The sequence below is a fragment of the Colius striatus genome, chromosome 1 (genome assembly GCF_028858725.1).
Source record: "Colius striatus isolate bColStr4 chromosome 1, bColStr4.1.hap1, whole genome shotgun sequence".
In the NCBI taxonomy this organism is placed as follows: Eukaryota; Metazoa; Chordata; class Aves; order Coliiformes; family Coliidae; genus Colius; species Colius striatus.
In genome coordinates, this window is record NC_084759.1 from 205,956,581 (window position 1) to 205,981,776 (window position 25,196).

The 25,196-nt window shown below is 51.6% G+C and overlaps 1 protein-coding gene across 1 annotated transcript in view; it reads left to right on the plus strand.

Moving 5' to 3' along the window:
* LOC133629629 (collagen alpha-1(VII) chain-like) overlaps positions 1–25,196 on the plus strand; it is a 122,411-nt gene that overhangs the window by 82,684 nt on the left and 14,531 nt on the right. The window contains 16 exon segments of the mRNA XM_062020329.1: positions 1,167–1,238; positions 1,413–1,448; positions 1,739–1,798; positions 3,577–3,621; positions 4,296–4,331; positions 5,028–5,063; positions 8,826–8,882; positions 9,060–9,131; positions 10,278–10,349; positions 10,829–10,864; positions 20,941–21,021; positions 21,857–21,910; positions 22,222–22,275; positions 23,032–23,094; positions 23,542–23,604; positions 24,682–24,798. Of these exon segments, the coding sequence (XP_061876313.1) occupies positions 1,167–1,238; positions 1,413–1,448; positions 1,739–1,798; positions 3,577–3,621; positions 4,296–4,331; positions 5,028–5,063; positions 8,826–8,882; positions 9,060–9,131; positions 10,278–10,349; positions 10,829–10,864; positions 20,941–21,021; positions 21,857–21,910; positions 22,222–22,275; positions 23,032–23,094; positions 23,542–23,604; positions 24,682–24,798 (954 nt within the window).

Genomic DNA, 25,196 nt, shown 5'->3' on the forward strand with positions numbered 1-25,196 from the left:
TCCCCGTCCCCTCTGTCCTACTGAGGCCTCATGTGCAGGGCTGTGGCCAGTGCTGGGCTGCCCAGCTGCAGAGAGCCAGGGAAGTGCTGCAGAGAGGCCAGTGCAGGGCTGCTGAGATGCTGAGGGGCTGCAAGATGTGTGTGAGGAGGAAAGGCTGCAGCCCTGGGGCTGCTCAGCCTGGGGAACAGAAGCCTGAGCTCAGGGGGATCTCAGCAGTGCTGCTCAGTCCCTGCAGGGTGGGTGTCAGGAGGCTGGGGCCAGGGTTTGGTGTGTGGTGGGCAGTGGCAGCCCAAGGGGTAAGGGGCACAGGCTGGCACACAGGCAGTGCCCCTGGCCCAGGAGGAGCAAGTCCTTTGGTGCTGAGGGGAGGGAGCCCTGGCCCAGGCTGCCCAGGGAGGGTGTGGAGGCTCCTTCTCAGGAGGTTTCCAAGCCCAGCTGGACACGTTCCTGTGCCCCTGAGCCAGGGGAAGCTGCTGGAGCAGGGGCTGGGGCTGCAGCAGCTCTGCAGGGCCCTTCCCATGCTGGGATTCTGTGATTCAGTAAGACTTTCTATATCACTGTGGATCCAGCCCCCACCTGTCCAGGTCTCCAGACCCTGCATCTATACGTAGCCAATAAAGAGAAGCAGGAACAAAACTTGTCTGGAAAAAGAAGTAACAACATTTATTAGACCAACTGATGTTGTTAGAGCTAAAAATAAAGCAGGCAAAAACCTTTGTGGCAGGAGAATGTCCTTCAAGTTCAAACAGAAGCAATGGGGCTCCAAGCAAGGTGGGAACCTGTTGTTCTTCCTTCAAACTTAGTGACGTGACTTGATGAGCCAACTGGGAAGGAAAGGGATGGTGATAGCCCAGGGGATGTCAGCAAGGGCTTTTGGGGTCATTAGCCCCTGGGAACAGAGGGGAGCAGTGGGTAAGTATCATTGCAGGGACATGGAGCTTTAGCTGGAGGTGAGGTGGGGGGCAGCAACGTGCCTCAACTCAAGGTCTCGATGTAGCTGGAGTCCCCTCTCTTCAACAAGAGGCAAGAGGAGGTTATTCCTCCTGCTTGCTGCCAGTGTAGGGAACATCTCAGGGCACCAGCTCCTGCTTTCTGTCTGGATTGGGGGAAAGCAGGACCTTTCCCCTCAGGGGGTTCTCCCCCTTAAAGCATCTTTTTTCTTCAAGGGAGAGCGTGGCAAGAGAGGCCAGAATGGATTTGCTGGTCCCCCAGGACCCCCAGGATCCCCAGGAATACAGGTGACTTTTGCACATTGCCACTGTGTCTTTTGAGCAGCAGAGGGATGGTTGGGGGAGGAGTTGAGGCCCTGGTACCTGGGTTGGGTGTGCTTTTACCTCCTTGAAGCACTGCAACAGGAGAGCATTGAGGACTTACAAAGTCCTTCCTTCTAGTTTGTTTTCCTTGTCCTACAGGGGATTCCTGGGACACCTGGAGCCAAAGGCAGCAAGGTCAGTGCTCAACTCCCAGGCAGGTCACAAGCAGCTGGGATCCTGGAGTGGCAATGAGACAGCCCACTGCCCTCCCCTGGCCCCTTTCCCCTAACTACATCCAGCTACCTCATCCCTTTTTCATCCTCCTTCCTCATGATCTCTGCTGCATCCTCCAGAGACAGCAAGAGGAAGCCAAAGGGAATGAGTCTACTGACTCTCCCTGTGACTTTTAAATGATGGCCAAACTAATTAGCAACCCTGTGATGTCCCAGCTCCAGGTGAGACCTCTGGGGTTCTCTGTTCTGCAGGGAGAAACTGGCGTTGGAGCAGCTGGTCCAAGGGGTCCTCGTGGACTGCCTGGCCCTCAGGTAGGTCCCTCTGTAAAGATTCCTGGCTCCTTGCAGCCTGACCTCTTCCAGGAGCAGCTTTATACCATCACCTCCCACTCACCCATCTTACAAGATGCTTCAGAGCTCCCCTTATCTTTTCAGCAACCACATTTGGAGGTGGTGGGCACTGCTATGCCCAGCTGGCACTGACCAGAATCCATTCACAGGTTGCAATTAGCATCTTCTTCCATAATTAGACACCCTCAAGCATTGTAGGTCTCATTGGCCAAATGCATGGCTGTGTGAATCCTGCCCCACTGGCTTGGTTGGAAGAGTTAAAGGCAATGTCTACACTCCTACATCTGCATGTTTTCACCCTAGTTTGGTGAAGAACCACCTCAGGTTTGTGTGCTTTGGGGATGTTGCCTGCAAGCTCATTCAGAAATCTGCCTCCAGCTTTTTTATCCTCATCCCCCTCTTCCCCCCTGTTGTCCTGGCAGAGGGAAAGCATCTCCCATCACCCTCAGAGCAGCAACATTCACTTGCTTTTCAATGCTGCTGAGAAGTTTTGGTCTCCTTCTGGCAAAGACCCCAGGGAGACCTTCTTGAATCATAACCAGAGGCCATGTTTCAATGTGCTGCTTCTGTGGCTGCTCCACAAATAAACTGGTTTCATGCTGCCATCCATTTAGACAAACTCCCCATCTGCCAGCAGAACTGTTCAATGAGGCCCCTGAGACAAAACACTTCAGGAGAATGTCAGCAGCTGGGAAAGGTCTGGGGTAAACCTCACTCAAGCTCCCTTATCTGAAGGAAATGATGAAATGATGTCTCCAGCATAAATCCAAACTGAATCACAGGGTCTCAGGTTACTTTTGTGTTATATGAGGGATTTAAATTTGGCCTCACAGGAGCATGCCTAAGTCTTGGCATCTTAAAGACACATAAGGACCTGCCTAAGGAGGTCATAAAAGGACTTCATAGATCCACCAGCACAGCTATCCCTTTAATAAGGAGATAACAGCATACTTAGGAGGTTCAGAACAGGGTCTGCAGCATGTGGGAACCACAGCTGAGCATGAAGATAAGCCTTACAGAGATCTCCAGAGGCACAAGTTACTGTTGAGCAGTTGAGTGGTGGCCTCCTCCTTCTGAAAGTCAATGACATGAGTCCCAGGTGAATCCCTGACTGCCTTATTTCTCATGGTGAGTTCTGCTGAAGTCACGGTCAGCAATAAGCTGTGAATGTGCAGAAAAGCTCCTGAGCCTCCTCATTGGAAGGAAGAAATCTCTCTGTCCCAGGAACATCTCAGGCCTCTGCCTCCTGTTGCACATGCCTTTGTCAGAGGTAAGCACATCTTGAGGAGGGACACACCAGATAATCCAGCTGTTTCTCAGGTGGTCCTGCCAGGGCTTCTCTGTACCAACAAAGAGCAAGAGGCATTTTTCTGCAATGATTTATATAACACTGATTCAGGTGCAGATCATCTCCCATCTCCATTTATCTCAAGGACTAAGGAGAAGCTGAAGCTTGAAGCTTCAAACTGACAGAAGCATTACTCTCTGAACACTGCAGTGTCTACCTGCAGTGACATGAGGGTGATCTCAAGCAGTTCCATCTCTTTGATTGAGACCCATGGGAGCACTAAGGCACCTAATCCTGGTAGAAGTGAAGAGGTTGCACAACTTCTTTGAGGATCTGGGTTTCTTCCTGCTCAGTTCCTGATGTTCCCAGTGGGATTGTTTGCAGAGTTGGGACTCTGTGTGTTGCATTTCTCCTTGCTGATGGCCAGCACTACCCTTCTGTATCCTAACAGGGTGATGAGGGCATCGTGGGAATCCAGGGCCCCACTGGCACGATGGTGAGTGGTAAAAGAGCATGGATGGACACAGGGTGACCATCCCCTCACCTCAAGATTATGAGTCCCTTTCAGCACCCTAAGCCTGTCTGGAAAGAGGTGATCACTCCCACCAGTCACTGTGGCTCTCCACATCCCTTGGGAAGGGAACATCCTGGTCCACCACACACACCCCCACCAGGCAAGGGTCCTGCAGCTGGGGAGGAACAAACCCATCCCAGCACAGGCTGAGGGTGAGCTGCTGAAAAGCAGCTCTGGGAGAGGGAGCTGGCAGTGCTGGTGGGCAGCAAACTGAGAAGCCCTCTGAGAGACACTCCCCCTACACTCTCTGAGAGGTGGGGGCTGCCTCTCATTAAGGGTACAAAAAACCACAGTGTGTGGCTTGCAAAACATGGCAGGTTGGCTACACTCATACATCTGCCAAGAGATCCTGACTTGTAACCAAGACCTAATGTTGAGCAGAAGCTTAAGGCCAGATTTGCTTTGCACCAGTGTCATTCACTTCTCCTCAAAGTACTCTCAGGGGGAAGGAAAGGAGAGCAGAAGCTCCTGTGCTGGTCCTACCAGCAGCTTCTCTGTGGTGGAGCCCATCCTTGGAGGCAGCTCTGCCTTTGAGTGGAGGCTGCTCTTCCCCCATGATAGTATTTATCTTCACATGTTGTTTTCTGTTCTTACAGGGTCTAAAAGGCTTCCCTGGTGTCAAAGGTGAAAGAGTAAGTAACAGTCTTGTTACCTCCTGCTTGCAACCCTTGGGGAGTAGAGTACTGAGAGCTGCATCCTGAACACAGGGATGTGCAATGGGACACTGGGGGAGAGATGACTTACAGATGTGCCACTCAGAAGTTCAAGTGCAGTTTTAAAGCCAGTCTCCACTTTCCTGTCCCCACCTGATCCTTGCAGCTTCCCCTTTGTGCTGTCACCACACCAGTTTTGAGCACTGGAGGAGGTGATGAGGTGCCACCAGGAACAAGCTTCACATAAAAAAACTTCCAGGAGCTGTTTCACACATCCTCAGTAAAACATTCCAGATTTGAGGTTCAAATCTGGGACATCCTGGATGATACTGGATGATATCCCACTGTGGATGTAGTGGAGGCACATCCCTGCAGCACAGAGATGCCACATCCCATTGGGAGGTCACAATCCCAGCAGTAGATCCACATCAAGGATGTGCTGAGGGTGGAGTCAGGCAAAACCCCTTCAGTCCTCTGGCTCTTTGTGGGTGTTTTTGTATTGTGTATAACCTCTTGTGGCAAGCTAATCATTCTGCAGAGTGCCCAGAGGACTGACTGCCAGCTGTGAGAGATCTTAGTGGCTTGGAGTGTGAATCAGTGGACTGAGCAACACAAGAAGAGTGAGAAAAAGAGGGATTTACTCATTGTCTTTTCTTCTTTCTTTCCTGTGTTCAGGGTGATCGAGGACTTCTGGGACCCAAGGGAGAAAGAGTAAGACTTTGACTTTCTCAGGCACCTGGGGTGAAAGGTTTTCAGGTTTCTGTAGCTGCCAGTGGACAGATGGACAGCTACTGAAATGAGTCAGTGACCTTAGAAGGTAGGGGTGTCAATGACTGAAGAGCATTTGCATGTGCTTTCAAACATCTGGGTGATAGGATTCATATTGTTGTGTGTGGGTGAGCAGAATCCAGCCAGTGTGGAGCAAAGTTCCCACATCATGGGATCCAAACACCTTTCATTGGTGAGGACTTGAAATTCCTACTTTTGATCCATGGTGTTGTGTGCAGCTCCACTCATGTGCTTGGATCAAGGTCCCACTGACAAGAAGACCTTCAGGACTGGAAGCTCAGGGCTTTGTGTGTGCTGTGTGTCCCTGCTCAGGCCTCTGGCCACCCTCAGGATGAAGACATTTTTCCTTCTGTCTGGTAGGAGTTTCCCTTGTCCCAACTTGTCTCTCACCATGTGCCTCCAAGAGCCTGGATCTCTACATTTTGCACCTATGTAGGCAGTGGAAGCTCATAGAAACATGGAATGGTGGGGTTGGAAGGGACCTTTAGAGCTCATCCAGTCCAACACCCCCTGCAGAAGCAGCTCCCACCTAGAGCAGGTCACACAGGAACGTGTCCAGGTGGGGCTTGAAGCCCTCCAAGGAAGGAGCCTCCACACCCTCCCTGGGCAGCCTGGGCCAGGGCTCCCTCACTCAAACACTGACACAGTTTGTTCTTGTGTTTAAATGGAACTTCTTGTGTTCCAGCTTCTTTCCATCAGCCCTCCAAGGAAGGAAACTCCACACTCTCCCTGGGCAGCCTGTTCCAGTGTTCCACACAGATAACACACAGATGCCACTTTTCTTCTCCAGGGTCTCCACCAGTTTCAACCCACTTTATCCTCACACTGGCTGCACCACTCAGACTCAGCTTGTCTGATGGTTTCCAACAGGATCTTCCAAAACAGCCCCCACCAAAGAGAGTCATTTCATCCTCCTGTGAATTAAGAGAGGAAGAATATTGTGATTTTGATATAAGCAGCTCCCCACCAAGCATCCCTCAGCCTTCAAAAGCCTCAGAGCAGGTAACGCAGAAATAACTCCTGCAGCTCTTCTGCAAGATGCACAGAAAAATGCTGAGCCCCTGCCCAGTGTTTTGCTAACTTCCTTCCTGCCTGAAATGGCTTGTTAGAAAATGAGCTTTCCAAAAAACCCACATGATGATTCTGCCTTTGAGTCATGCACTGTTAAATGATTAAGGGCGATTTGTCTCCGAGGAAGCTGCTTTCAAAGGGGACTCGCTCCAGAGACGAATCAATTCTTAATCTGCTTCATGAAGAGACCCCAAAACACTTTGCAAGCTGAAGGAATGTCTCATGCATTTTCCAAAGAATACCTTAATAAAATATAAGGCAGAGTGTGAGATAAAACAGGAGGCAGGGGAGGATAATTGGCTTGGGCTTGTTCCACTTCTTCTTCGAGCCATACGGGAGTAACTGAGTGAATCTCAGGGACTGGGTTAAATGACAGGTTCTTCATTCTCCCCAAGTTCATTGAGCCCCATCTCATCTCTACTAGAGACCCTCAAGAGCAGGGAAGCAGGAGGTTATATCCAGCCATGACCTCCTCTATGATATCAAGCTGGGATTTGATCAGGGTCCTATGGTGATGGTTGGATAAACTTCAAATGGGTGTCAAGGTCTGGGGACTATTGGTTGATGTGTGGTTGTTAAGGCTCCAGCAGCAAGGCACTGTCACCCTGAACTGGGATGTTTGCAAGCCTGAAAAGCCCTGGTGTAAAGAGAGTTCTTTTCAAACAGGCTACAGTTGCCCATTAGAACAGCCCACCTGGCTTCAGCCTTCTTCCCTCCCAGCTCTGGCTGGCATCACCACTTTGGAGACACAACCACTGCTTTGCCAGAGCAGAGCCATTTCTTGCATAGGAATGTTGTTGATTCTTCACTCTCTGAGGAGCAAAATGTCCCTTTCTTAGCTGCTGAGCTGATAGATAGGCTTGGCATGGATGTGTCCACAGGGTTACTGTGGGTCTGTAGCTACTGGATCTCTCAAGATGACAGTTTAGGGGTCTGACTCTCTGAAAACAACCTCTGAGGGGTACCCTAAGGGTCACTGTCCCTCCTTAGATCCAACTCTGTCCATAAATCAGGACACCATGAGTGGACCCATTCACCATCCTACCTATAGCCAGTTCCTACACTTGGGAAGAGATGCAAACCTTGAGATTCTGAGTGAGACACAGTGACAAGGGAGCCAAGACACCCTCAGATATGAACCTGCCCCACTGCTGACGGTCTTGGATCAGGAATTGAACCTCAGGGTCATGCCATGCACAGATCCATTTCCAACCATGGCATCCAGACTGGGGTAATGCCAGTGGCTCCCAACATTTTTGGAGCAGGAAATCATTATCAAACCTTGGGACATTCTGGGATGCATCAAGAAGAGTGTGGGCAGCAGGAGGTTGTGCTGCCCCTGTGCTCTGCCCCATGTGCTGAGGCCTCATGTGCAGGGCTGTGGCCAGTGCTGGGCTGCCCAGCTGCAGAGAGCCAGGGAAGTGCTGCAGAGAGGCCAGTGCAGGGCTGCTGAGATGCTGAGGGGCTGCAAGATGTGTGTGAGGAGGAAAGGCTGCAGCCCTGGGGCTGTTGAGCCTGGGGAACAGAAGCCTGAGGGGGGGACCATATTGATGCTGAGCAATACCTGAAGGGTGGATGTCAGGAGGCTGGGGCCAGCCTTTTTCTGTGGTGACCAGTGCCAGGACAAGGGGTGATGGACATAAGCTGGAACACAGGAGTTTCCACACAGGAGGAGCAAGTCCTTTGGTGCTGAGGGGAGGGAGCCCTGGCCCAGGCTGCCCAGGGAGGGTGTGGAGGCTCCTTCTCAGGAGGTTTCCAAGCCCAGCTGGACACGTTCCTGTGCCCCTGAGCCAGGGGAAGCTGCTGGAGCAGGGGCTGGGGCTGCAGCAGCTCTGCAAGGCCCTGCACACCCCACCATCTGGGATTCTGTGACTTTTTGTAGTATTCTGTGCACATTCATTATCCATCTTTCAGTCAAGGACAACTAATCTTGGCTAATGTGCTGTGCAGCACACGTGCCTCCCTCAGCATGTGGATCACAGTTTGGGAAAAACCTTCATTGCAGGTGTGTGAATTACTGCTTTGCCCATCACATCAAGTGTAGTTTCATCCACTGGGACTCATGGGTACCTGTATCACAGAGTATTTTGTGTCCAGTTCTGGGCCCTCAGTTGCAGAAGGACAGGGAGCTGCTGGAGAGAGTTGAGCACAGGGCCAGCAAGATGCTGAAGGGAGTGGAGCATCTGCCTTGTGCTGAAAGGCTGAGGGAGCTGGGGCTCTGCAGCTTGGAGAAGAGGAGCCTGAGGGCTGAGCTCAGTCATGTTCCAAACCCATCAAGGGTGGGTGTGAGGAGGCTGGAGCCAGGCTGTGCTCAGGGATGGGCAATGACAGGACAAGGGGCAACGGGGACAAGCTGCAACACAAGAGGTTCCAAAGCAACACAAGGCCAAAGCTGTTCCCTGTTGAGGTGAGGGAGCCCTGGCAGGGGCTGCCCAGATGGGCTGTGGAGTCTCCTTCTCTGGAGCCATCCCAACCCCAGCTGGATGAGTCCCTGTGTGCCCTGCTCTAGGTGGTGCTGCTCTGGCAGGGGGGTTGCACTGGATGAGCTTTCCAGCTCCCTTCCAGCCCTTGAGATTCTGTGATTCTGTGACTCTCTGTGTCTTCTTTCTCTAGGGTGAGCCAGTGACCGTATTTGGACCCCAGGGCTATAAAGGCAATAAAGGAGATCCCGTAAGTTTGACTCTTAGTGACTTTTTAAGCTGTCCCTTCCCACTGTTGGTGGCATCAGCATCAAGCACAGTGTGGGTTAAGCACTGAAAACCAACACTTTGGTCCAGGGCCAGTGGCTGAGAGCTGGATCCCTCCAGAAGAGAGACACACTCCACTCATTTCTGCCTTTCCTTTCAGGGAGAACAGGGCCTGCCAGGTTTTGATGGAGACAAAGGCGAGAAGGGAGAGGATGGGCCTGTAGGAGAGAAGGTATGAACCTCCCATTGTGACTGAGGGACACAGCACAAGGTTGCTGGATGTGTGATGAAGGGATCAATACCTCTCCATCCTCCCTGTGTCTCCCTGACTGCTGGAAAACACGGTGCAAGGACACACTTGTCCTGCTCTTACACAGGAAGGGGGAGGAGGATGCTGGGCTGGGTTTTGGAATGAGTTACAAATCCAGTTGACCAGGTGTCAAGTCTGGAGTTTTGGACCATGTCTGCAGCACAGGAGCACTCAGGGGAAAGCAACCATTCAAGTGCTGCAGCACTCACATCTTCCCCTCCCTCCAAGAACCGCCCGTGCTACCTCAAACCCTGCAGCTCTTGTCGCATTCTTCAGGTTTGGTTGGCTCCTCTGACCCTGTTCCTCACACAGAGCTGTCTCCTGGGTGGTGCCAGAGCAAGTTATCTGCTTTTGCTCCTTGAGAGCAGCCTGTGAAGGTCTCAGGTCTCAACCCATCACCTTTCTGCTGAGAGGAATCACGTAACTCTCCCACTCTCAGCCTGAGTCACGGATTAAATCTCCAGGTACTAATCATACCTATTTTCATATCATGTTAGTGCTTCTTGCTCCAGAAGGCTGACCCAAGACAGGGTCTCTGCTGAATAAATCTATCTACAAGAGGAGCATCCCCTGCCTGAGCTAGACATGTTGCCATGGGTGGTACCTGGTTCTTTAAGTCAGATGAAAGCCCATGCACAGTAACTGTCAGCTTGCTTTCTAATAGGGAAATCATGTGCAAGCATCTCCTAAAGCAAGAACACCTCTTGGCCAAATATCTCAGTGACTTTGGACAGAGCCCCAGAGTAGTATTTCCACCACCAGTAAGTCCAGCAGGGACTTGTACTTGAGTGTTTGCAAGGAGAGAGCTCACCCAGAGCCTTTTTCTGCTTGTTTTTCTTCAGTCCCCTTTACTGGGCATCAACTGCAGGACATTTCACTGAGGTTTCTGCAGCTGGCTTTCCCTAACACTGTCTGCCACAGTGCTGAAGTCTTCCATGGAAATGATGGTTATCCTCATCATCTCTGCCATCTCCATGGGTTCTTCTACTGGCCTTTCTTGGGGGAAAGTCACTTCAAGAGCAGTAGATACTTCCTAAAGTGTATTTGACAGGGGTTTTAACATTTTAGGGAATCAAAGGTGAAGGTGGCTCCAAGGGAGTGATGGGGCTTTTTGGAACAAGAGGACCAGTGGGACAGAAGGTGAGTACAATGAGCATCTGTGTTCAGGCATCCCTCAGCTAGAACTGATGTGGAAAATCCCAGCAGAGTCTTCTCTCAGAATATGATTCTGCATTTCCCTCTCCAAAATTGCTCATTGAGATGTTATGTGGTTACCAGAGAGCAGAAGCAGCTGTGCTTTTCCAAGTGGACCTGAAAGGGTTCTTCCATTTTGTAAAGCAGTAGAGTGCTCTGACACCTTTCCTGGGCTAAAAAAGTCAACAATGACTCGATGAAATGTCAATACTCAGGTGTGAGGTGCAAAGTGCTGCCTAAGCAGAGCTCCATTCAGTTGCTCAGGTGAGATATTTGGGGTATCCTCCCTGCCCCCTCAGGCTGCTGCTGCAGAAGGGTCCCCAAAGCTTCCTCTTCCACAGCTGTAGGTATCTCCTACAGCAAGCCCCATTTCCAGAGGCAATGCAGCACTTCACCATGGTAACTTGTCACCACTTTCCTTGCAGGGGGAGCCAGGAGAACCGGGTTTGCCAGGCTCTGCCGTGAGTTGGAGCATTTCTCTCTGCCTTTGCAAGTCTCTGGTTTAATTTGTTTGAGTAGGATGTTGCATTTTTCATTAAGAAACCTGTGAAACATGCATTTGCTTATTACTTTTAATGCCTTTAGTGTATGAGGAGGCATCACCAGATGTCAACTGATGATGTTTCACTCTCAGATGGCTCAAGAGTTGTGACTATAGGTTGTATATCCCATGAGAAACAGAGGTATCCTTAAGAGACTGGACTACAAGAGGCTGTTCTCAGGGCTCAATGGTACATGTTGGAAATAAGATATGCTGGAGGGACTTGGTAACCTCTGAGGTGACCAACAAATTGGAACTGAGGGGGGTGGAAAGAGGAAAACAAAGCAGTTTTGGTTTGCAAAAGTGTTTATGTGCCTTTGAACATCACCACTTCATCTGGATGAAATCTCAAGTGACCCAAAAAAATGGTCTCCAAGGTTGTCCAAAGTGACAAAAAGTCCCTGCTGATTTCTTTTCATCAGGGAAGGCAAAGAATAGGAGAGAAGGGAACACTGAAAGGTAACTGGGACTTTCCCTCACATCACACAACTATGAGCACCTTCAGTTGGTTTATTGCAGTAAGAAATGGCAGTGTTTTCCTAACCTATCCCCTGGTTGTGCCTCTTTGTGTGTGAGTGGCTGATTATCAGCAACTACCTGTTGCTGTGAAGGCTCCACAGCCACTCAGTGCTGCCCACTAATTCCTGGTCACGGCTGTGTAACTGTTTACAAGCCCATAATCCAGGCTGGAAATTGCTCACTGAGAAAAGGCCTTCATTCAATTAAGGATTTCAAGCCCCTGATTAATTGTAAACAACTTTGTGAGCACTTTGCCAAAGCCATGAGGCTGTGACGTGCTCTAAGACCTCGGCAGCTGAGATCAGCACACGCAGGCTTTGGATCCAGTGGGTGTTTGAAATGTCCATGTAGCAAACACCTGAAGCCATAGATTACAACCTGTGATAGTGCAGGAGTAGAGCAAAGACATTTCATAGAGTCATAGAATCATTTAAGTTGGAAAAGACCTTTAAGATTGAGTCCCAAACCCTCCCCTCATCCTGCCACAGCCAGCACTGACCCCTCAGAGCCTCAGCTCCAGGGCTGTGGGATCCCTCCAGGGCTGGGCACTCCCCCAGCTCCCTGGGCAGCCTGGCACAGGGCTGACACCCCTCTGAGGGAAACAGTTCTGCCTCAGCTCCAGCCTCAACCTCCCCTGGGGCAACTCCAGCCCCTTTCCTCTGGGGCTGTTGCTCATGGCTGGGGAGCAGAGCCTGAACCCCAGCTCCCTGCAGGAGTCAGGGAGTGTCAGAGAGTGCTCCTGGCTCCCCTCAGCCCTGGGGCTGCTGCCACCCCACTGCTGAGCCCAGCCAGGCTGCCACTGGCCTTCTTGCCCCCCTGGGCACGCTGCTGCCTCCTGTTCAGCCCCTGGCACCAACCCCCCCAGGCCCTTTCCCTGCAGCAGTTTCCAGCCCCTCTGCCCCAGTCTGGAGCTGCCTGGCCTTGGGGTGGCCCAAGGGCAGGATTTGGCCCTTGCCCTTGGGCAACCTCAGCCCATTGCCCTGTGCCCATGGCTCCAGCCTGCCCAGGGCCCTCTGCAGCCCCTTCCTGCCCTCACACAGCTCTACACACCCACCCAGCCTGGTGTCACAAGCCAAGTGACTGAGGGTGCCCTCGATTTTTTGTGTGCAAAGGAAGCAGAGCTGGACTCCACCATCCTGGCCAGCAGCCATCCAGCCACTGTTGGATGATGTGCTGTGTTGTACTCAGCACCCTGAGGGATCAGCAGATAACACAGTTAACTGCCAGAGACTGGTAACTTGTCCATCAATATTTGAGAGGAGCAAAGTGATCTTTCTTTTGGAAATACTTAGGGTTCCTGCTGGTTAATGCCATCTGTGCTGTGCTTGGAGCTAGGCTGGAGTCGTGGAGCTTGGGTTTGGTCCTTCATTCAATTGCTAAAATTGCAGAAGTCAGATGAGAGCTGGGGCCTGGGTGGAAGAGCCATGATGTACAACATCCTGGATGAAATTCATCTGACCTCAGGGTAGGTGTCTGCCACGTGTGCTTCTCCACAGCCACGCTCTGACTTGTTTTATTGGCAGCTTTAGGCTACTCTTAGAGCATGATTCACATTGTCTACTTCAGACACCTGTGTTAGGATGCAACATCCTGGTGTGACTTGTTCTTCACAAACCCCTGGCTCACTTAGGGCTCACAGACGCTTTGATTACTTTGTTGTTCTTGAGAAGTCTGACTGTCTCAAGTATCATTCCCCAAGTCCTCTTCCCCTTTGTATAGAATCACAGAATCACTGAGTGGTGGGGTTGGAAGGGACCTTTAGAGCTCATCCAGTCCAACCCCCCTGCAGAAGCAGCTCCCACCTAGATCAGGTCACACAGGAACGTGTCCAGGTGGGGCTTGAAGCCCTCCAAGGAAGGAGCCTCCACACCCTCCCTGGGCAGCCTGGGCCAGGGCTCCCTCACTCCAACACTGACACAGTTTGTTCTTGGGTTTCAATGGAACTGTTTGTGTTCCAACTTCATCCCATCACCCCTTGTCCTGTTACTGGATACCATAGAAAAAAGTGCTGCCCCAACCTCCTGACACCCACCAGTGAGATATTTGTCACTATTCATGAGCTCCCCCCTCAGTCTCCTCCAGACTAAACAGCCCCAGGTCCCACAGCCTTTCCTCAGCAGGAAGATGCTCCAGTCCCCTGAGCATCTTGGTGGCCCTGCACTGGCCTCTCTCCAGCAGTTCCCTGTCCCTCTGGAGCTGAGGAGCCCAGAACTGGCCACAGGACTCCAGATGAGGCCTCAGCAGGGCAGAGCAGAGGGGCAGCACAACCTCCCTTGACCTGCTGCCCACACTCTGCTTGCTGCCCCCAGGCTGCCATTGGCTTCTTGCCCACGAGGGCACGTTGCTGGCTCATGGTCAGTTTATTATCCACCAGCACTCCCAGGTGTGTCTGTGCAGAGCTGCTCTCCAGCAGGTCAATCCCCAGCCTGTGCTGCTGCAGGGGGTTGTTCCTTCCCAGCTGCAGGACTCTGCCCTTGTCCTTGTTGAGCCTCAGGAGGTTCCTCTGTGCCCAACTCTCAGCCTGTGCAGCTCTGGCTGAATGGCAGCACAGCGTCTGGGGAATCAGCCCCTGCTCCCAGTTTGGTGCCATCAGGGCACTTGCTGAGGGTCCCTCTGTCCCCTCATCCAGGTGGTTGATGAAGATGTTGAACAAGACTGGCCCCAGAACCCATCCCTGTGCAACTCCACTGGCCACAGGCCTCCAATTCCATTCTGTGCCATTGATCCTACCTCTGGGCTCTGTCATTCAGCCCCTTCTCCATCCACCTCACTGTCCACTCCCCCAACCCCCACTGCCTGAGCTTTCTGATGAGGATGCTGTGGGAGACAGTGGCAAAAGCCTTGCTGAAGTCAAGGCAGATGCCACCCACTGCTCTCCCCTCATGTAGCCAGTTGGTCTTTTCTTGAAGACAGGCTTGGCCCAGTCCACCTGTACCCAATCTGTCCTATACAAAGTCTTACAGGTAATGAGTACAGATTCTTACCTCCCTTCAGCTCCCTCTAATTCCATATTCCACATCCACAAATTGCCAACAACTCACTGCAAACATTTGCTGCTCCCTTTCTGTCCTGCTGAATTCACCCTGAGTAATTAAACCAGCTTAGAAAAAGCCTTACTCTCTTGACTTGGTGTTCTCTAGGAGTTCCCAGCCAAGCTGACAGCATTTGTCTTCTCCCTCTAATCATAGCCCAGAGAATTTCAATGGGCCTGGTTGGCTTTATAACTGGGCTTCAAGGCAAATGAGTGCACCCTTGATATTCAAGACACCTCCTCCTCCTTTTTCCTCTTCTCTAAAAGCACTGCACTCTTCTGGTCTGGGTTGGAAGGGACCTTAAAGACCATCCAACCTGGTCTTGTTATGCCTATTAAACCATCATATTGACCACAGATTAAGGCTTCCAGCTCCTGTTGTTTACTTCCCCATGCTTTGTGTGGCAATATGCTGGCAGATTAACCCATTCTTTTCCCTAAAACTCTGTTGTCAATACCCTTCTCTTGCCATTGCTTCCTATTTTGCATTTCCAGGGACTACAGCTACCAGCATTCCTTGTCCCTCTCCATCCTGGTTTGCAGTGTACAAGTGGGAGCTCAGAGATGTTCCTCACCTCTTCTTGTGAGCTGGGCTGTTTGGCCAGCAGCCTGTGAATCCTCCTTGCCTTATAGCTGAAGAACCCAGGGTCCAGGGTATCTTGCTTGAACCTGCTTGGAGGATGGGAGACCCACCAGCTCCCTGGATCTCCTGCTTTTACTCTCAGAGTCACCTCTGATGATCAAGGCCCTATAACCCAGAGTATGGTGTTGATATAGGTAAGAATGGTGAGACAGCTCTGAAGAGTACTGGTGAGAAAGCCTTACCTCCATCCATCAGCTTCATGGGGACTTAGGTGAACACATTGGCTTCCCAATTCTCCTGCCTGCTGAACACTGGGCCAATTTAACCCAGAGAAGAAGAAAGATGAGGTATGGGGATCTGCCCTGGGCTCAAGAGGTACCAAGAGTAGAAGAAGCTATCTCCCTTTAAGAAGTTCTTGCCCTAGGAGGGTGTCTTGATGTGTCCTGAGCACTTCTGGTCACTCCAGGCTAGTCAAAGGGAAGTTAGCCAGCCAAATCTCCTGGCCACAGGTGGAAATCTCTGTGCAGGATGCCCTGGAGTCTTTGTAGCAGGGTATAAGCTGCCTCACCTCTGAGATGTGCCTGAGAACAAATGCTCAGGATGGCTTGGAGAAGCAGTGGCAGCTCCCACACTAGTTTTGTGGGCAGCATTCTTAGGACTGCAGCAGATAATTGTGGGCCAGACAGTCTAGAGAAAAAATACAGCTGGGAAGGGATAAAAACACAGATGAAACTCTGAGGTTGAGACTCCCAGCTACTTTATATACATCACCCCATCAAATGTCCAGCACTGAAGCCCAGGAGAGCAGAAACCTTTTAGCAGAGGTTGCAGCCCACACCATGGCTTGGAAATGCATTGGCCCCTTTGGGGAATGGCAGGCCAAGAGGAAAGGGGCTGGAGCTGCCCCAGGGGAGGTTGAGGCTGGAGCTGAGGCAGAACTGTTTCCCTCAGAGGGGTGTCAGCCCTGTGCCAGGCTGCCCAGGGAGCTGGGGCAGTGCCCAGCCCTGGAGGGATCCCAAAGCCCTGGGGTGAGGTGCTGAGGGGTCAGTGCTGGCTGGGGCAGGGTGAGGAGAGTGAGTGGACCCCATGATCTTAAAGGTGTTTTCCAACCCAAATGATTCTGTGATTCTGGGAGCTTTCTGTGTGATCCTTTTGGGTCGAGACCTTGGGGCAACGTTTCTGCTGACGCGTTTCACGCTTTCCCAGGGCGGCCCAGCTAACTCCTCAGCTCCTTCATCTGAGTGGAAATGATGAGGCTGGAGACAAGACAGGCTCCTCCCTGGCTGCAGCCCAAAGCTGCACAGGAATTTGTGCCTGGAAGCAGAGATCCTCTGGCTGCTCAAAGACGTCTTTACGTCACAGGCAGCGCTCAGGACTTATGACTAAGCCTCTACGTAGCAGTGCCTTCGTGGAACCTGATGTCTTTGCAGTTAAATGAAGCCTGTTCCAGCAATGCTTTAATAACACAACCAAAGAGCAAGAGGCATTTGCAGGACTACACCAATCATTGCCTTCAAACTGCCATTTTACCAGCTTTCATTGCCCAGCTTTCATTTGGCTGGCAGAACACCGAGTGTAAATCTGAAGGAACCAATTCCCATTCAGCTTCTTTCCCTTGCCTAATGCTCAAATGTTTTCCTCTTCTTCTCTTTCTTTTTCTTCTTTTTTATCCCCTCTTCCATCTTTCTCCTGGCCTGGGTGCAGATGGCCTCCTAAAGCATCACCTCTCTGACCTGCTTCCCCTCCCCACGCTGAAGCAGGGACAAACCTGCTGTGGAGTTTAAGCCTTAATAGGAACCTACTAGTCCATATGGCAAAGTCTTTTCAGCCCATGATGAGTAGGAGTCCACCTACTCTGAGATAAGACACAGGTCAGAAGCTTCCTTGTATTTACTGGAAGGAGTAGGCATGGTTTAGATGCAGCTACCTTCCAGAACATACTGTGAGCTTAACTCTTCCTAAAGGAAAGATCCCTTCCAACCCCTACCATTCTATGACTCTGTGAAGGACAAGGGGTGATGGGATGAAGCTGGAACACTAAAAGTTCCCCTTAAATATAAGGACAAACTGAGTGAGGGAGCCCTGGCCCAGGCTGCCCAGGGAGGGTGTGGAGGCTCCTTCCTTGGAGGGCTTCAAGCCCCACCTGGACACGTTCCTGTGTGACCTGATCTAGGTGGGAGCTGCTTCTGCAGGGGGGTTTGGCTGGATGAGCTCTAAAGGTCCAAATGTCACCACCCAGAGCTGCTTTCCTCAGCTGACTGAGCCTGAATCTTCAGTGTCCAGAATCATTGTGGCATTTCCTTCTCTGGAGGTTTCCAAACCGACCTGGACACATTCCTGTGCCCCCTGAGCCTGAGCTCACCTGCTTCTGCAGGGGGATTGCACTGGATGAGCTCTAAAGGTCCCTTCCAACCCCCTCCATTCTATGATCCTAAAGCCACCTGGGCTCCTTTCAGGTCAAGAGCAGGCAAGAACTATCTCATAGTCTAAATCAGACAGAAGAGATGAGACTTGGACATGGGCAGTCAGGGAAACTCAAGAAAACAAGGAAAGGTCTCTCTGACACAGGAGCTAATTAGGGACAAGAGAAATCTTAAAGCTCATTGGGAAAGCTGAAGGTTCCTTCAGGATCACACAGTGCTCAACAAGAAGCTTTCCAGCCCATTCCCTTGGATACAGGTGTTTAAATCTCTGGCCAGATGGGTCCGTATCCAGCTCAAAGCCAGCTCAAAAATGCCAGGCACTTGAAGGTATCCTGGCCTTGTGAGATGTAACCATCAAACCAAAAGGTTTATTGCCCTCCAAGGAAACAATTTGCCCTAGCAACCAGAGAAACTCTGGTGAGCTGAGGGTTTTATGGTCCATTTACCTCCTCAGGTGGAGCTTTATATTGATCGTGTCAATAACTAGTTGCTAGTGGATGAAGAGCTTGCATGAGATGGTCATGCCTGAGAGTGTAGGCAATGCTTGAGGGACTTGTAGCAGCCTCCAGTCCCTAAAGAGGCTGACAAGAAAGCTGGAGAGTGAATTTTTACAGGTTTAGATTTGATATTAGGAAGAAGTTGTTCCCTGGGAGGGTGCTGAGGCTCTGACACAGGCTGCCCAGAGAGGCTGCCCCAGCCCTGGCAGTGCCCAAGGGCACGTTGGATGGGGCTTGGAGCAACCTGGGCTGGTGGAAGGTGTCTCAGCTCATGGCAGGGGGCTTGGAACTCTATGATCTTTAATGCCCCTTGTAACCCAAACCATTCTGTGACTCTATGATTCTATGAAGGTCAACTTTCCCTGCTTCAGACACGACCAAGAGAGACATGAAAGAACACCTGCTCTGCTCTCAAACACTCCTTTTGCTCTGAAATGTGTGCTGAGGCTTGGAGAGGGGTTTGAGGAAACAACATCTTCCCCAGAGGTGGAGCTGAATTTATACATCTAGGAATGAAAAGGTCAGGTCATGGGTCTGTCCTCAAACCCTGACCCACTATCAGGGACAGCATCGTCCCATCCACGTGTCTCTGAGCCGTTTGCTTGTCACTGTGATCATGTTTGAAGTGTTTGTTTGTCACTGAGAGGAGGAGTAATTGGAAAGGTGATGAGTCTGCTTGGCATATGACTCTAGTGCTTGATTTCCTCTATATTCTTTCTCAATAAATGTGTTTCCTTTCAACAAGCTACAGCAAATTAATTCAGAGTAGACAACGCCGCTTGTTCATCTCCTGATCTGCTTAAACAGCCAATTCCTTCTCCCCTGAGTGAGCTGAGCCCTGTGCAATCTGTGTCTCAAGTGGGGATAAACCCAATTTCATCTCACCTGCAGGTTCTGAAAACTGCCACCAGGATTAGCCAGAGTGGATGAGTAGAATGGGTCAGCCCTGGGAGACAAAAAGGAAGAAGAAACATTCCCAGGAGCTTTTACTTTGCTACTGAAACAGTGGGAAAGACCTTGCAGGGAGGCTCTGATGCTGGATGTGGCTGTGATGTCTCAGGCTGATCCTGGAATCATAGAGTCACAGAATGGTAGGGATTGGAAGGGATCTTTAGGGATCATCCAGCCCAACCCCTCTGCAGAAGCAGGTGAGCTGCAAAGTGGCCTCACAAGTGGGAAGCTCCAAAGTGTGTCAAAAAGGTTTCTTCTTGGAGGAGCACCTCTGTCCAGCTTTGCCCATGGGTCTGGGCTGGGTGAAGAGCTCTGTTTTGGCCCTCCCCAGGTGGGAGATCTCTGCAGTGCAGCACTGAGCAGTCCCATAGCTGGATCTGCTCACCCACCAAACCAAATGTCACCACCCAGAGCTGCTTTCCTCAGCTGACTGAGTCTGAATCTTCAGTGCCCAGAGTCATTGTGGCATCTCCTTCTCTGGAGGTTTCCAAACAGACCTGGACACATAACTGTGCCCCCTGAGCCAGGGGAACCTGCTTCTGCAGGAAGGTTGGACTGGATGAGCCCTAAAGGTCCCTTCCAACCCCTACCATTCTATGATCCTAAAGCCACCTGGGCTTCTTTCAGGTCAAGAGCAGGCAAGAACTGTCTCATAGTCTAAATCAGACAGAAGAGATGAGACTTGGACATGGGCAGGGGATTGGGCTGGAGCAGCTCTGCAGGACCCTTCATCCCCCCACCATCCTGTGACTCTGTGGGCACCCCTGTAAGTCACCCACAGTGTCATGCTGCCTGCTCAATGCCTTTGCTCCTGTTTTCAACCACAACCATCAGCACCAACATATTCTTAACCCAGGACTGCTCTTTAGCTGCTGTGTGCCTGTATTTCCCCAGCTGTAATAACAAACAACTCAGTTCACAGGTTGTGTTTGCTCATGGCTGACAAGCCCATGAGGTTTGGATGCCAAACCCCAGCCTCAAGTCTTGGTGCTGGCACTAGGGTTGCTTCTGATCTCTGACTGCAGGAACACACAGCCCAGGCTCTTCCTATTGCATATGTACTCTGAGATGGGTGGAAAACTGTCAGGATGGCTGAGCCCAGAGAGTGGTGAGGATGGAGTTAAATGCAGCTGGCAGTTGGTCACCAGTATGGTCCTCAGGGCTCAGTGTTGCAGGCTGTTCTGTTTCACATCTCTGTCAGTGATCTGGGTGAGGGGATGGAGGGCACCCTCAGTCAGTTGGTGACACCAGCCTGGGTGGGTGTGTAGAGCTGTGTGAGGGCAGCAAGGGGCTGCAGAGGGCCCTGGGCAGGCTGGAGCCATGGGCACAGGGCAATGGGCTGAGGTTGCCCAAGGGCAAGGGCCAAATCCTGCCCTTGGGCCACCCCAAGGCCAGGCAGCTCCAGGCTGGGGCAGAGGGGCTGGAAACTGCTGCAGGGAAAGGGCCTGGGGGGGTTGGTGCCAGGGGCTGAACAGGAGCCAGCAGCGTGCCCAGGGGGGCAAGAAGGGCAGTGGCAGCCTGGCTGGGCTCAGCAGTGGGGTGGCAGCAGGCCCAGGGCTGAGGGGAGCCAGGAGCACTCTCTGACACTCCCTGACTCCTGCAGGGAGCTGGGGGTCGGGCTCTGCTCCCCAGCCATGAGCAACAGCCCCAGAGGAAAGGGGCTGGAGTTGCCCCAGGGGAGGTTGAGGCTGGAGCTGAGGCAGAACTGTTTCCCTCAGAGGGGTGTCAGCCCCTGTGCCAGGCTGCCCAGGGAGCTGGGGGAGTGCCCAGCCCTGGAGGGATCCCAAAGCCCTGGGGTGAGGTGCTGAGGGCTGTGGGTCAGTGCTGGCTGTGGCAGGGTGAGGGGAGGGGTTGGACTCAGTGAGCTTCAAGGTCTTTTCCAACCATAATGATCCTATTCTACTCTTTGAATGTTTCCATCCTGATGACTGTCCTCAGCCACCTTCCCTGCAAGAGCTGACTCAGCAGTTGCTGTTTTCCCCTTGCTGGCAGGGTGCTGCAGGACTCCACGGCAGCAGCGGGAGCAAAGGAGCCAAAGGCGACAGAGGCCAGCAGGGGCAGAGGGGGAAGCCCGTGAGTAGCAGCAAAGGATGTGGTGCATTTGGCAGGTAGAAAGAGGCTCTGTGCCTTTCTTCACCTCAAGTTCATTTCTTCTCCCACACCCTCCATGTCTCACTACTGGAGTCAGCTTCTTGCTCAGGGCAGTTGTTTCCAAGAGAGATTAAATCAATCCCTAAACCTCCTGGGGAGGTCCCTAATGCACATCCTGGCCTGAGTTTTAGGAGGAGCCATTCTCTGGATCCCAGCAGAGAATCTGCCCATGTCTATAGTGACAGCCTTGTAAGTTTTCCCTTGTCCTTGCAGCATGTTTTCCTTTGTTATATACCAGCTCCAGTTCCCCTCAATGTTGCTCTGCCTGAAGAAGAGAGCAAGGAACAAAGCAATCATTTGCTAGAGCCCTTATGGACTTTACTTGCCTGACACAAGCAGGTTCTGTCCTGACAGGATAGCTTCCCTTGCCTCCAGATAAATTACTGCACATGCATGGAGCTTCAGCTCCTTATTAGTGAAAACACACCTCCAAAGTGATGCTCAGTGGGACTATTTCATCACTTTACTTTCTGTTGCCCAGCATAAGCTCCAGATCTTGTGGCAACTCATCACAGCATTTTGTCCCACTTCTCCAGCAGCCCTGTCACAGTCACCCATCTCCTGCAAGGTGGTTCCCTGCAACACCTCAGAGCTGTCTGTGTTTCTAGCAACAAGGTGACCATGATCTGTACATTTTTAAGGAGCCTCTGGTAGTTAAAAGCACAAAGCAAAGGCAAAGTGATGCTTTCATCTGGGGTGTGTTGGTTACTTTGCAGGTTGTGCATGACACCTTTGTCTTGGCTGTTTTTTTATGTAGGGAGGGAAAGGTGATCCTGGGACCACTGGTGACACAGGGCAGAAAGGAACAAAGGTAGGAGATGGGGAAGATGCTGTGAAATCTCTGTCCTTGGAGGTACTCAGAACATGGTTCTGACCACCCAGCTTTAGACAGCCCTGCTTGGGCAGGGGAGTTGGACAAGACTTTCCCCCTTCCAACCTCAACCACTCCATGCCTCTGCGAAATGAACTTGGAGAGCTCAGACTGCAGTGAAGCCCACGGGGAAGGGTGCTGTGAACAAGGGAAGAGCCTGCAGCTCTACTCTCAGGGTTAGCCCTGTGCACATGCAAAGTTCCTCTCACCTTGCTTTACCATCCCCACCTGTGGGTCTGCTTCTTCCTCAGGGCTTACGAGGCTTTCCAGGACACAACGGTGCTCTCGGAGCCAAAGGCACCAAGGTGAGCTAAGCTCAACTTTCCATCCTGCTTTGGCTACACCACAATTCCCACTCATGCCCAGGGTTGAATCATGCATGAAGAAGCCACCTTAGCTCAGGTAGAACTCCTTCTTGGTAGTGTGGGGCTGCAGGCTACAGACAGGGGGACATGACCATGCAGAGCAAGGAGTCACAGATGGGGAGGTTTTAAGGCTCTCAGGGAACTTTTTGATAATGTGGGGCAAAAAAACTAACCCAGACTGCCCAATCCCCTCCTGGTCTGTGGCTTAGCAACTGTCTGGACTCAGCTCACCAATGCTGCTGGAGACATCACTCTGATTATGGGCACCTCTAGGCCTTCCTCCATGAAAAGGGATAATGACCCTTAATGGTCCTTTTAAGAAAGGGTTTGAAAAGCTTGATAAGAAGTGATGGAGCTGTTGATAGTAGAGCCACTGGGGTATGTGATGAATTTTCCTCTGTCAGCCTTGGCCTATTGGGTAAATAAAGTACTTCTCAGTGAATCTCTCACCTGCTTTCATGTAGGTGGGCTTGGAGTTGGGACAGCCTAAAATGTATCCTGGTCTGAAGCCAGACTTTGCTTGTACTTAGGTTTTCTTTTACCAGCAGTGTCATCTTGTTCCCTCTTTAAGTATCACTCACATTGTCTTTTATGTAGACATCTTTTCCTGTGTCTCCAGGCTTTTTGGAGGCAGTTTTCCCAGTGTTTTAGGGGTTGTTTGTGCATACTACCCACCCTCTGCTTTGTCATCCACAGGGAGAAACTGGCAGTCCTGGAAAACCAGGGATCCCAGGATCAGATGGCCCATATGGGCCAAAGGTGAGTATCCAAATGATGCACCTACCTACAAGTAAGAAGTTTCCAGAAAGCTTTTCAGATGCTGCAAATCCACCTCTGCAATGTGCTGCTTGCTTTCAGATGGCCACAAAAGGGGTTACTCTGAACCTATTCCTATAAACCAGCATAGGTCTGAGTGAAGATGCTGGGACACTGGGGTAGGGACCCCTTCACTCACCCCTGCAACACTCAGTGGGCTTCATCCACCCCAGCCCTGATGCTCCACAGGCATTATTGCACATGTCAAGTCCTGGAGCTTTCTAATGAGAGTTCCTTCAGTCTCCTTGAGTACCACCAAGGCACAGACTGAGAGATCTAGCAGGATCACACAGGAGATAACATTGTAGTCTGGAGAAAAGCTGGTTCATTCAGCAAACTGTAACCTTGCCAAGTCTGCATTGCCCATGATTTTATCTTGGCTCCTTCCAGGGTGAACAGGGAGCATCAGGGGACCATGGTGCCTCAGGGGTTCCTGGGGAGAAAGGAGAAAAGGTTAGTACTTGCCAGATTGCATCAAGCTGCCATTTATAGAAGAATAAATCCCACATCCATCAGGTCCAGTTAACAGAATTACACACTTTCTACATCATAGGTACCCTTTCCAGGGGGGAAATGTCAGCTGGCTGGAGCATTAAGGCCAGGACTGCAGTTGGAAAGGGCAGAAGAGGAAGATCTCCTTAAACTCGCCCTCTGCCAACATACAAAACTCCAGGAGGGTGTCTACTTAGTTTAAGGAAAAGCCATTCAAACCTTTGAAGTGGGATGAACCCAGTTTATTCCCCAGCACCATGCTCAGGGTGAAGGGTGCCTGGGATGCTGTGGGGTAGAAAAAGTGAACAATGCTGTTGCCTTCTGTGCATATTGGACACATTCTCCAGCTCCTCTTCAGCATTCAGCTCCACTGCCTGGTCTCCAGCTGCTCTGGGCTCTTAAAGAGTAACAGCTCTTCTAGTCCTCTTCTCCTCATGGTCATTTGGAATGCCAAGGGTTCTTGCCAAGCAACATCTCTGGCTCATTGTCTGAGCTGTGAATGGTTGGAGGATGGGAGATTATTTCTGGGGCAGTATCACTCCCATCCTCTCCATCCTTGGGTGTTGGGCTGAGTGGAAGGTTTTCCTTCTGCTGGGTATAATGGAAGCCTTTGGTCTTCACAACAGCTCCAGGAGAAAGCTCAACAGTGCAGATGAGAAGGAAATGTATAGCCCAGCTCTTGGAAACTTCCTTTCTCCTCCTCAGGAGTCATTGTGTTTCTTCAGGGTTATAGACTAAAGGATTCTGCTTATATATACCCAGGGAGAGTTGGGCATTAGAAATACTGGGCATCATCCCAGAGAGAGAGTGTCCATGGCACCAAGCAGTGAGGTGCCTTCTGGCCCAAGTAAAGGTGGAGGACAAAGTTTAAAGGATCTCTGCCATCCTACTGATGCTCTGTTAGTAGCACAACAGCAGACAGAGTAGATTGTAAGTGGCCTCCCCTTATTGCCAATGCCCTGAGAATATTTGGGTAATGTTTGACTGCTCTGCCTCTAAAACCACCTGTGCTTGAACTGCTCTGTTGGTGATTCTCAGGGGGCCAAGGGAGTTCCTGGCTTGGGAGGCTTCAAAGGACAAACAGGACAGCCTGGGAAGACTGGAGTGGCTGGACCAGATGGACTTCAAGGGCCACAGGGTGAACCAGGGCCACAGGTGAGCAGCAAGTGGTCTCAGCATGCCTTGAACCCTGGTGAGATGTGCACCTTACATCCTCCTGTGACATAACACCCCAGCTCACAGAACTCCAGAATAGTGGGGGTGTGCAGGGCCCTGCAGAGCTGCTGCAGCCCCAGCCCTGCTCCAGCAGCTGCCCCTGGCTCAGGGGGCACAGGAACGTGTCCAGCTGGGCTTGGAAACCTCCTGAGAAGGAGCCTCCACACCCTCCCTGGGCAGCCTGGGCCAGGGCTCCCTCCCCTCAGCACCAAAGGACTTGCTCCTCCTGGGCCAGGGGCACTGCCTGTGTGCCAGCCTGTGCCCCTCACCCCTTGGCCTGCCACTGGCACCACACACCAAACCCTGGCCCCAGCCTCCTGACACCCACCCTGCAGGGA